General features: G+C 40.3%; 1 protein-coding gene across 2 annotated transcripts in view; it reads left to right on the top strand.

Moving 5' to 3' along the window:
- Positions 1–11,215, top strand: part of PXYLP1 (2-phosphoxylose phosphatase 1) — a 43,978-nt gene extending 32,763 nt beyond the window's left edge. For both annotated transcript variants that reach the window (XM_056849682.1, XM_056849683.1), the window contains exons 4-5: positions 7,727–7,869; positions 10,283–11,215. In XM_056849682.1, coding sequence (XP_056705660.1) covers positions 7,727–7,869; positions 10,283–11,214 — 1,075 coding nt within the window. In that variant the 3' untranslated portion in view covers position 11,215. The remainder of the gene's footprint in view (positions 1–7,726; positions 7,870–10,282) is intronic.
- Positions 11,216–12,581: the final 1,366 nt, after the last annotated feature.

Below are 12,581 nucleotides of genomic sequence, written 5' to 3'. Positions count from 1 at the left end.
TGCAGAAAAACGGAGCAACTTGCCTCCCTAAATAAATGCAAGACTATTTTAGGAGCGCTTTTCAGTAGGGCTTCCAGTGCAACACAGTAAGTCCATACTAACCCTGTCTTTTAATGGAAGTGTATTTTTCCCAATGAGATTTTAAAAGTAGAAGAATTGCCACACTTCTTAAAATATAGATTGGCAGCTACTTCAGTTCAATTATTTTCTCATTGGAATTCATATTTGTTTAATCTGTTCAGGCTTTGCTTTGTGGTAAGTATCCTATTTGTATTCAGTTCCATTCTTCGTTTCATTTAGTATTCCGCAGATGGAGTTCATTAATTACACAGATTATTCTGCAGCCCTATGGTCTTTTAATGGGGAGGTAGGATAGTGTAGGGGTCATTCTTGAGCTTTATGAATTAAGAGTTGTGGCATATAAATAGTGCGGAATGAATGTAAGAAAATAGATCAAATCCTTGGAGATTTCTGTTGTCAAATTTCAATTAACATTTTCATTTAAAAAATCAAGGTAGATTTCCATAGGGAAAACATGCTTTTGTGATTGTTCATCAGAATAATTAACTTTTTGTATCACTGTTTGTTTTTAAATGCATATAATACCTTATGTTTGTTTTGTATATAACAGTCATAGTGGTTGATTAAAACCTTGCAGAATATCATAATCTAGTTTCATAAAAATATTGCCAAAAGAAAACAAGACCTATATCTATTGTATATAGATAAATAGATGGATGTAAAAAACAAACAGAAAAAAACCAAGCACAAGACCTGTCACTTACAAACAAACCAAAACAAAATGTGGTTAGCTATAAAGACAGGAGAGTTTAGTGTGCATACAAGTGATAACTTATTGCTGCAGAAGGCAGATATATGGAGTCTAATGTTGTTGTTTTTTGCCATCAGGTCACAGCTGACTTATGGTGACTCTAGGGTTTTCAAGGCAAGAGACATTTGGAGGTGGTTTGCCATTGCCTGCCTCTGCATCACCTCCCTGGTATTCCATGGAGGTCGACCCTGGTTAGCTTCTGAGATCTTTTGAGATCAGGCTAGCCTTGGCTTTCCAGGTCAGGGATATAACCTGTCATTAGGGATGTAAAAAGGGATAGGAAGTGGTAGTCTAGTATCAAGTGCCAGAGTACTTGCAGTGGGGGCAAGTTAGAAAGGGAAAGACTCCTTGTGATTAAAGGGTATGGAGGGTAGACTCTGTGTTCCAGAACGGGAATAGGATATAAGTAAACAGTTGGTTGTGGCCACAAGATTATCAAACATTAATGCTGGTTTGTATTTTTGTAGAACTTCTGTTTTTGCTAGTTGTGTCTCAGAAGGAAATAGGAAAGTCCTGTGTAGACATGGTACTCTGGATCAAGCCTCAGTATGGTGATTCTGTAGTAATTACCCTGTTGCATGGGTGGATGAGGGGAAAACATTTATGCTCAATGAATGCAACATTGATGGCATATGGTGGCTGAATTTATTTTTAAAAAACTCACTGTTCATGTATGGCTTAACATAATTATGAAAGAGTGTTCAGTGGCATACAGAATGACTTTGGCACATGCTTTAAATAGCATTTCAAGATGCTGAGTTAGTCAAATCCAGACTAGGAAGCAGTGTGTTCAAGAAACTGAAGGCAAGAAACTAAAGCAAGTAGGATATTATTGTCCAGAAGATGTGCCTCCAAGAATGACATTTTGTTCCAGCCATTGGTAGCACCTTCGAGACCAATAAGATTTTCATGGTATAAGCTTTTGAGAATCAAAGTCCCCTTCATCAGACATGAATAGGAATGGAGATCTCTGAGTAGTTTATCCCAGCCAGAAGGGCTGGGGTAAAGGTACAATACATGTAATCAGCTAGATTACAGCAGAGAAGCAACAACTGAAGGCAGAAAATTAGCATTTGTAGTGAGATAAGAATCCTGTGTCGCTATTCAGGGGGGGTAGAGGGGGGTCCATTGTTCTGAACTTTTGAATGAACTCATATGCAGAATAGCCATTGATAGTAACAGCTAGTGCATTGGGAAGGGGAAGGAATACACACACACACACACACAAACACACTGAGGACTCTGATGTTAGAAAGTAGGGTATAAATGTCAAAAATAAGAATAAATAAAATGGAGCAATGATGAGTAAGCTTGTATGGAGCAGAAGGAATGAAACAGAGAGATGAAAAAAGATATAGCTGGGGAAAGAGCGGTGGAAACAGTTGAAAACTGGTAAAACAGACAGATCCAAATGTAGGTTTATTGCTTCAACTTTAGTCAGAACATAAAAGCTCCAAGTTCTTGCATAATAAACTGGAATTTGTTTTCTGTTGTGCAAAGGGACATAAAGAGTCCAGGGCCTATTAATTTTTACTTACTGGGAAGAGCTGAACCCACCGCAAGTGGTTGGAACCTACACCTCCTCTCCTACACCTGCAGAGAAAACCTCTGCTCTGCAGGGCCGCCTCAAGGGCTTTAGGCATTCTAAACCAGTCCTTGCATGGCACCCCCTCCTGCTACTTGCATTGTGTTCACAGCCTGAGCACACTCTGAACCATACCTACCACAAAGCCAGGACAGACCAGAGCCCAGCACAGGGGAGCAAGCAGCCGTCTGCTCTTCCTTCCTCCCACGCTGCATCCAGTTGTGCCACCAGCCACTCTGCAGTGAGCAGAGCCTGGCATAGTGACACTAGTCATCACACAATGCATAGTTAAATTGTGGAACTCCCTGCCCCAGGGTGTGATGATGGCTGCCAACTTGGAGGGCTTTAAGAGGGGAGTGGATATTTTCATGGAGGGTAGGGCTATCCATAGCTACTAGTCAAAATGAATAATAGTCATGACTCATTATGCATACCTATTCTCTCTAGTATCACAGGAACATGCCTATTATATTAGGTGCTGTGGAACACAGGCAGGACAATGCTGCTGCAGTTGTCTTGTTTGTGGGCATCCCAGAGGCAGACTGCTGGACTTGATGGACCTTGGTCTGATAATGCATGGCTTTTCTTATGTTATTAGTGGCTGCATGCTCTTCCTCTTGTCATTCCTCTGTCTGAGGAGGTGGAAGACAGAGCAAGGGTCTGAAATTCATACCTGGTTAGAAATTCTCTCTGGAAAATAATAATTGGATAGGACTCATCTGTTATTAGATAGTTTAATCGGAATAGTTTCTATGACATTTCTTAACCTTAAATCTTACACCTGAATTCTACAAAGAGCACAATCCTTTTAATAATTGACAGCTTTCATTTTGACACATAGCATAGGCTTCCTGCTATTGAAAAAGCATAGCCTTCCTGCTATTGAAAATAGTGATATAGTTCAAGCATGCAGAATTTTTTGAGGGAGGGTGGATGAAGTCATGTGAGAAAAATAGATAGTTTTGTTTGGACTTAGAAATTCTTTTATGCTTCACTGAGTGCATGAAAACCAGGCAGTAATACTAACAAGAAATTAACGATACAGCCGCAGCTTTCTAGTAATTTACTCTCAAATAGACCTCTTGGCTCTAGTCGGTAGAGGATTCTAATGGAGGTTGTGCTCCTCTGTTTCATCAGCTTCAAACAACGTTTGATACATTGGAAATGCTGTAAAATGTAAAGGCAAACCAACCAACAAATAACAGTATGTGTACAGTTTTAAGAAAGGCAGTTAAAGTCCTTGCAAATAATGAACGTCATGCTGACAATTTGTTATCCAGATTTTTTTTAAAAAAATAATATTTTAAAGATTAAAAAAATGAACCATCACTGGCACATCCCCAAATCTCTGAATTATCAGAAGGTAAGGGTCAGAATGTATAACTGATAACTTGCATTTTTATTCTTCCATGATTTTATGGATATTAAATTTGAAGAATCTCTCTGGGGGCTTAATCCTTCAAACTAAGCAGAGTAATTTCTTTCATTCTTCTCAGTCCCAGCAACCTTCACAGTGTTGCCTGGATACTCAGTCTCCTGTGGCATCTGTAAATTGGCCAATTCAACAGCAAGATTGCTAATCTGAATAAAAAAAATGCTTGGGAAAAGTAATTGGCCAGGCAGAATCTGAAATACAACTTGCCTTTCAGCCTTTTTTGTGTGCCTCCGGATGGATATTGGCACGCAGGACACTTTCCTTTAAAGATGCCAACACCTTCATCTCTAGCCTTTTAAAAATACATTTTCATAAATGTGTTTCCACGCTTCCATTGCCTGGACATCATTTGACAGTCTACCACTATAGATATTGAGCTTTGAAAATAAACATTCTCAGCGTGAACTGTAAATGTAACTGGTTATGGGTACAACAGAGCAACCATACTATTTAAAACATTGTTAGATTTTTGCACAGTATACTTGGGAACACTTCAGTGGAAAAAGAAACTATGGATCCTAAGGAAAAATCCTCTTGCAGTAGGGAAAATTATATACAAATGTATCACCCTGCTCCATGGACAATTTATTTAACAAGAAAAGCCGATTCAACAGGCTGCAACTTAGAGCACAGAAGTGTCCTTTTTATATTCACTACATTCCCCACCCCACCACCCAATTCCAGGTATATGTTTGCAAGGATAAATGTGCATCTGGAATTCTAGCAGTGAGAAAAACAGCTTGAGGGAAAGGGCAATTGGGAGTGGGAAAACTTAAGGCAGAGATAAGATTAAACTTCCTCTTCTACTACTATCTGGGCAAAGTGGTTAAGAGAGCAGTAGTAGACCAACTCCAGATCTTTTTTTAAACAACTCATCTGCTCTGGATCCTTTTCATTCTTGGCCTTGGATCCTCATATCTGTGGGGACCACCTGCCTCTGCCCCCTCATGCTCTGCCGTGTCATCTTTGCTTATCTGAGCAGGACCTTTTGCAGGTGCCGGCCTGCAAATGGGCAAAATCAACAACTGGACCTTCTCCGATGTGGCCCCTACCTAATGGAATGGCCTGTCTGGCAAGGTCAGGAAGGCTCCTGCTCTTCTGGCTTTCCGCAAACTTTGCAAAATCAAATTATTCAAGAGGGCTGTTTTAACGCAGGAATAGGACTGTTGCCTGCATCTAAAAAGCCCTCTTGAATAATTTGGTTTTGCAAAGTTTGCGGAAAGAGCCCCTTGGTGCAGAGTGGAAAGCTGCAGTACTGCAGTCCAAGCTCTGCTCACGACCTGAGTTCGATCCTGACAGAAGTCGGTTTCAGGTAGCCGGCTCAAGGTTGACTCAGCCTTCCATCCTTCCGAGGTCGATAAAATGAGTACCCAGCTTGCTGGGGGTAAAGGGAAGATGATTGGGGAAGGCACTGGCAAACCATCCCGTAAACAAAGTCTGCCTAGTAAACGTTGGGGCGTGACATCACCCCATGGGTCAGGAATGACCTGGTGCTTGCACAGGGGACCTTTACCTAATAGGACTGTAAAGGTAAAGGACTGTATACTTGGGTAAAGGGTTGTGGTCAGTACTACTATGTATAGTTCGTACTGTCTGTTGCTGAAAGTAGGGTTCTGCTATGTAATTTTGGATCGTTGAATACTTCACTTCAGCTCCGTTTTAGATTTCTGGTTGGTTTCAGATTTCTACAGTCCAAATTCTATTGCACTGTTTGTTGGATGTCCCATTCTGTTGACTGTACTGACTTAGTCTCTGTAATCCGCCTCTAGTCCCAGTGTGAGAAAGTTGGACTGCAAAACAACATTGAACAAATAAATAAATAAAACTCTTCACTCAGAATTCCAGCCTCTTAAAGCTCTGTACTCCCTAACAAAAAAACCAAACAAGGCTGTACTCATATCACCACATTAGCTCAAACTGATAGACTCTGACAATGTTTTCATGCAATTACTAGTACACAGTCATTTAGTGAATAATTGGATAGGCCTCTTTCCTGTTTCCCCAGCACTTTCACTTACAAGGGGAGTAAAAAAAGTAGTGTGTTTTGCCATCTTTGCAAATATCTATGAGTAATCAAAGATTGCCTCCAAGTTCCATTCTCAAACCTGTTAGGAAATCTTTTGAACAGCATGAATTCAGTCTAGTGCATCAGGTCCAGGAGAGTGAGCCGTATAATAAACAGAAAGATTAAATGAAATCTGAAAGCCTGTCAAAGAGTCCATTTCAAGCAATCCCAATCATATTACTGATAAAATGGTAGAGGCAAAACCTGTCCGTCGTTGCTTCGTGACTGCTTGTTCCACTGGTAAGAATGATGGCTGCAGAGCTGATTGAGTTTGTTTGTATTGTAGTAAATTAGATCAGGGGTCTCCAACCTTTTGCGCCTATGGGCACCTTTGGAATTCTGACACAGCATGGTGGGCGCAGCCACAAAATGGCTGCTGCAGCCTACCTTCAGACACACAGTGAAGATTGTTGTAGTGTGGTGGCAGCTGCTGCCAAAGCAGTGTTTTTAAAAATCTGCACAGCCAATCAGATCTCCGATGGCCAGTCAGAAACCTTCCTGGGCAAAAGCTGCATCTGTCCCCACCCACTTTCTAAAATTACTTGGCAGATGCTAGGAAATGTGTTGGTGGATGCCATGTTGGGGAACTCTACCAGATTGTACTGATAAATTATCTATGGTAGAGTTAAACCTTGCTTATTTGGCCCCTTCAGATTTTGGAGGGAGAGAGTAAGAACAGTGCAAAACAGTAAACGTTCTCTTGGTTTTGCTAGATTTGTTTGAGGTTTGAGGCATTGTGTTGTGCCCAAACCATGACTTTTGTCTTGCAACCTAGACCATATGGAGTGTTTTAGCATTTCTGATAAGCATGTTAACAATTATAATTGCTGGGAATATTTCCCCCTATTTGTGTGGTAGTACAGTTGACACTTGCTTTGCACTGGCTGAAGATGTAGTTTGACAGAATTAGGTTACCACTTGCTAGGTACAAAGTAGTCAGTTACATACACATTAAGCAAGGTTTGTGTGTACTGTGCCTCCCACTCCAGGTCTTTGACGTGAAGATTTTGGGGCTCAACCAGACTTGACATGAAAAACCTGGGTATTGGGATTTGAGTGTGTGTGTGTGTGTTTTTTTATTGCTAATTTGCAGTGTTGGGCAGCTGTTCAGATGATCCCAAAAGGGTTGCTGGGAAAGAGTGCATTTAATCTTTCCCCCCTCATGGCTTGCTTATGATTTAAGCAAGCCAGCATAGTGTAGTGGTTAAGAGCGGTGGTTTGGAACGGTGAACTCTGATCTAGAGAACCAGGTTTGATTCCCCACTCCTCCACATGAGTGGTGGAGGCTAAACAGGTGAACCGGGTTGGTTTCCCCACTCCTACACGTGAAGCCAGCTGGGTGACTTTAGGCTTATAAACTCAGCTCCACCTATCTCACAGGGTGTCTGTTGTAGGGAGGCGAAGGGAAGGTGATTATAAGCTGGTTTGATTCTTCCTTAAGTGGCAGAGAAAGTCAGCTTATAAAAACCATCTCTTCTTCTTCTTAAAAGGCCTTTCCTGAGCTGCAATTGGCTCTTGTGGGAAAATCAATTGATTCAGTTTCCTGAATTCAGTTTCTAATGTCCCCAGCTGCTCTTGAGGTGGGGCCTTTTTGAATTACAGCCTCAATTTCTCTCACATGCCACACACTCTTTCAGGCATTGGTGGCTACCTGCATGGCTACACATTTCATTTCTTTAGAAGTAGATTTTCCCCAGCATGTGGTACCCCTTCATCATGAAATTATGTGAAATGACATAATTAGAGCACTGTAATGTTTAGAGCTTTTTTCATGCACTTAGAGGTCTTGTGTTTGGTTTATCTCTTTAGAAAGCCTTCCCACTCTCAGCTGGAAGCTTTTATTGGCCATATGTCTAAACTTGGATCAGAAGCCAAAATGGATAGCACTCTGAGCAGCATGCCTCATTACCCCAGCCATTTACTCTGTGAAATGGGAGAGCTTACACAGACAGGTGAGTGTATACAGCTGTTTTATTTCTACCTCTGGCTAAAATCAGTATGCCAGAGGGCTCTTTGGTTCTCTCTTAATTGAAACTACTTGGGCACTTTACTCAGTGTTTACAAATGATTTTGCTAGAGGACATGTTGGTAGATTCCAGGAGAGCCTCCTTGAACAAGTTTCTGGAAAGATGGCATATACATCTTCTAAGTCATCATAATAAAATACAGTTATGATAACAGTGTGATAAACCACTATGTTTTTTTAAGCATATTCTCTCTGGGTTTTTTTCCACCCTCATACTCCTGTATACCTAAATGGATAGCCATTTTGAAAAATACATGTCTTCTCACTCCCTCCCCCAACATCTTTTAGATGAACTCTTGAAACAATTCAATCTTCCCCTGAAAAAAATGAGGAGTGGACTACAGGCTTGTAGTAAAGCACTGTATCTTCTGATTAACCAGCAATAACATACCTTGGAAAATTCACTGCCAGTGCATAGAGGAAATGCCCTCACCACTTCCATGGAGAGTTGCATGCCCAAATTAATGTAATGCTGGGCTATCTGTGGTCACCTCTTTATTGCTCTTACCATAACACATTGTATGGGCAAGTTGTATGGCCCAATGTCTTACCAGTTTACTACTTCTTCCCATGGGATCAAGGAAGTGTGTATGGAGTTTGGGTAGTCTCCTACCCAGGCATTGATTAGTCTTGGATCTACTTATTTTCTTCAAAATTATTGCATCATGTGCTTTCAGACAATTCCCAAAGTTAGTTTTATGCATCAGGGCTAAAACCGGATTTGTTTTCATTTTCCTAAAGACCCCATAAACATCTTCAGTATGAAAATTAAGTTGATTTAGATTAATTTCATATTGTGTGTGTGTTTTGGCATGCTACTTTGAGATTTTTTGGTACGGTGACTCAACTGTGCAGAAAATAATTTAAATAACTAGAAGTTATCTAAATTATTTTATACTGTTTTCTTTCAAGCCTGTTCAGTTTCAGGACATAGAAGCAAGCCCAGATATACAGCTGTGGCTGTGTATTTATCGAAATGCTCTGTAGCAGCCAAGAAATCATGGGAAATATCTAGCCAGCACTTAAAAACCATTTGTTGTAAAAGGCCCATCTTTTCATTTCAGCTAACCAAACCCTGTCGGTCATTTCTTGACATCTTATTTTCTTAAATCTTATCTCCTTGGGCATGCCATTGAAATGAGTGTGTAATTGAATTGTTCTGTTTACATAGACTTCAGACAGTAAATACAAAATTTAACCTGTTCTGTACACCAAATAACCTTTAAACAAACAACAGCCATCATGGATATAGATTCTGAGATAAACTAGATTTCACCATTCTTCATTGGTACCAACCCCTAAGCAAAATCTGCTTCTCAGTGTTGAGTGACCTGAGAAATGTAGACAGGCACTTGAGTCAACCCTCACCCAAAAGCCTGATTTATCATTAGAAAATGTTCTGTTGGGACTCAAAACATGTAGTCTCCAGCTAGAATTTGAATATGCAATTCCTGTGGGTCTCTGGGCTACACAGTGTTACCAGAATTGCTTCTTAGAAAGTTGAGCTATCATATCTGAAAGATGATCAGCTTTGGAAAATAGAAGTTCATTTTATTTTGATTTTGCCATTTAGTACCTCTTAAAGTACCATTCTCTCATAAACTGTTTATCATAAAAAGTTATTGAACCAGCTGTTCCCCTCTGCCATTGTAGTAAGCAACATAGAGTGCTAAATCCTAATTTAGGTTTTAGTAATATATGCTTGGTTATATTCCCTTTTGTTGTACTGTCTTTGTGGATGCTAGTAAATGGATCCAAAATCTTATTTTTTAGCTAAGTAATTTGAACCCTTAAATAACAACTGAGAAGCCCCCCTCCTCCAAGCTTCCAGTTGGTATTGATGGGACCACCATAATGAAGATATGAAACAGCAAGGCACAAACCTTCTCCATTGGACATTTTATTTAGAAGAGTAGGCCTTTATACCCCAATTTTCTCTACCTTAAAGAGTCTCAAACCAACTTACAATCACCTTCCCTTTACCCTCCTCACAACAGAGGTAGGTGAGGCTGAGAGAGTTCGGAGAGAACTGTAACTAGCACAAGGTCACCCAGCTGGCTTCATGTGGAAGAGTGGGGTAACAAATCTAGTTCCCCAGATTAGAGTCTGCCACTCGTGGAGGAGTGGGGAATCAAACCTGGTTCTCCTGATTAGAATCCCCCGCTCTTAACCACTACACCACGCTGGCATTTATATTGATTTTTTAAATTCCTGTGATTCGTTTTGAGAGTTGTTTTTTCTCTGGAAAAAATGAAAACAAACAACTGCCACTAGAGTGGGAGTCCCTCTCTAAAGCATGATTATGACAGAATTCATTCTTTCTTTCTTTTTTTATAAAGGGGTTGTGCAGCATTTGAGAAATGGACAGCTACTACAGGATATTTATATAAAGAAACATAACCTGATACCAAGTGACTGGTCAGCAAAACACTTGTATTTGGAGACCACTGGAAAGAGTCGAACATTGCAGAGCGGACTGGCATTACTGTATGCCTTCCTGCCGGATTTTGATTGGAATGAAATTAATTTTAGACACCAGTGGAGTGCCATTTTTTGTTCTGGAAACTGCGTTTGCCCAATAAGAAACCACTATCTTGGAGAAGATCAGCGTCGACAGTATAGTTTACGCGTGACAAACATACACTTGGAAAAAACTTATGCGGATATGGCAAAAATCATTGGCATCCCCACAAAACAGTTGAGGGCTTCCAACCCTATAGATTCTCTGCTGTGCCATTTTTGCCACAATGTCAGTTTCCCATGTACTCAGAATGGCTGCATTACCATGGAGCACTTTAAAGTCATTAAAATGCATCAACTTGAAGATGAAAAAGAGAGGCAGGAGAAGAAGTATTATTACTTGTATGCACTACTGGCGACGCATCCTCTTCTTAACCAGACTGTGAATCGTATGCAGCGTATTGCAGAAGGCAAGGGGGGAGAATTATTTGTCCTGTACTCCGCTCACGACGTCACCTTGTCACCTGTCCTTAGTGCCTTAGGCATTACAGAGGCCAGGTTTCCAAGATTTGCAGCTAGATTAGTCTTTGAGCTGTGGAAAGATGGGAAGAAGAATAAAGAACACTTCATTCGTATCCTTTATAACGGTGTTGATGTCTCATCGCAGACTTCCTTCTGCCGGGATTATAACCAGCGTTACAACAAGCCAATGTGCCCTTTAGAGAAATTTGTTCACTTTGTTAAGCAGGACATGTTTTCACCTTTTAACACCACCAATTATTATGACGCATGTCGCAGGAGACTCTTCTAAAAGAGGAAGACATAAACGTTAATGTTTTGTAGTGTCAGAAAGTTCGTCTCTGAGGAATTGACACTGTCAAGTTCTTGTGTGCCTATGAAGTGCAAATGAAGAAAGCTTGAAATGGTTTTAGTTTTGCCAAAACTCAGTGGTTTAAAGTAGGAAAAAAATGTCTAATGCCCATCGCAGGATCTATGTGCTTTCTGGTCAACTTTGTCTCCGAGCTGCTGTAAAATGGATATGGCTTGAAGAACCGAGTGTGTATTTTCTAGTTCCTAGATATGCCACTGCAATGGTGGAACAAAACAAAAAAACCTCGAATACCTGGAATATTAAAAAAGTATTTCTCCATTCTTATAGAGCTAAAGTATTTCTGAAGTTGGAATCCCGTGAAGTCATAGGGCGTACATTTTTGGAGATAACATGAATACAAATGTGCAGATGTTTTTTGCACCCACAGCTCTGTAGCATGTGACTTATAATTACTATGAGGAAAATATAATGGAGGCCCCACTCTACAGAATGTTGGCAGCACTATTTCTGCTGAAAAGTATTCCTATACAGTGGGACCAGTATGGGAGCTGTAATATTTACCAATGTAGCCGGGTTGCAAATTAAGGGAAGCCCGCTCGCCAATATGCTGTGACTTTCCGCAGGGCACCGTCATCGTCGAGAGGACCTTGTGCATAATCAGTGCAGGCTGACCTGTATGGGAAGCCGTTTAAAAACAGTACAGACTCCTGGGGGAGCTTCCTCCCCCAGCTTGGCAGGGACCAGACCACACCATATCACACACAAAGACAGCTCCCCCAGGACAGGTGGAAATAAAACGTTCCGTTCTTTGCACTTTTAGCACTTTATGTGTACTTCGAATACAAATTACAATTTTTCGTGCCAGATGCTAGAAAAGGATTAACCAGAGTCATTAGATGGGAAATGGAAAACTTTACGTCAGACTTTTAATACAGTAATTTTAGGACCTTGGTTTACTTACATGTTCAAATCAATGTGCTGTGATGAAAAGCAATGTGTTTAACAGTTGGTTGTATTGGTTGCATGTAGCCAAAAAAGAATTTGACTTAAAGCTTGATTTTGTAGTCTATTTAGTACTTTTATAGACTAGGAAGACATTTTATAAGCTTAGTCTTGTTTTTTTTACTGTACAGTGAGTATACTAAATGGTTTTTTATCTTCTTTGTAAAAGGGATGCCAAAAGCTGTTTTCAAACATTATCCCTTAATCACGGTAAACGGGTTTATGAATAAATCGTCATGAATAGTTTTACCTTGATAAAGCATTAAGATGTCACAACTCCATTTTTAAACATTTGTGTCATATGGGATTTTTTAAAGTCATCTTGGAAAAGGTTTTCTTTATTT

This window comes from Euleptes europaea, chromosome 5, assembly GCF_029931775.1.
Source record: "Euleptes europaea isolate rEulEur1 chromosome 5, rEulEur1.hap1, whole genome shotgun sequence".
Classification (NCBI taxonomy): domain Eukaryota; kingdom Metazoa; phylum Chordata; class Lepidosauria; order Squamata; family Sphaerodactylidae; genus Euleptes; species Euleptes europaea.
Note: the sequence above shows the minus strand (reverse complement) of the source record. Positions and strands in the feature narration are given on the sequence as shown.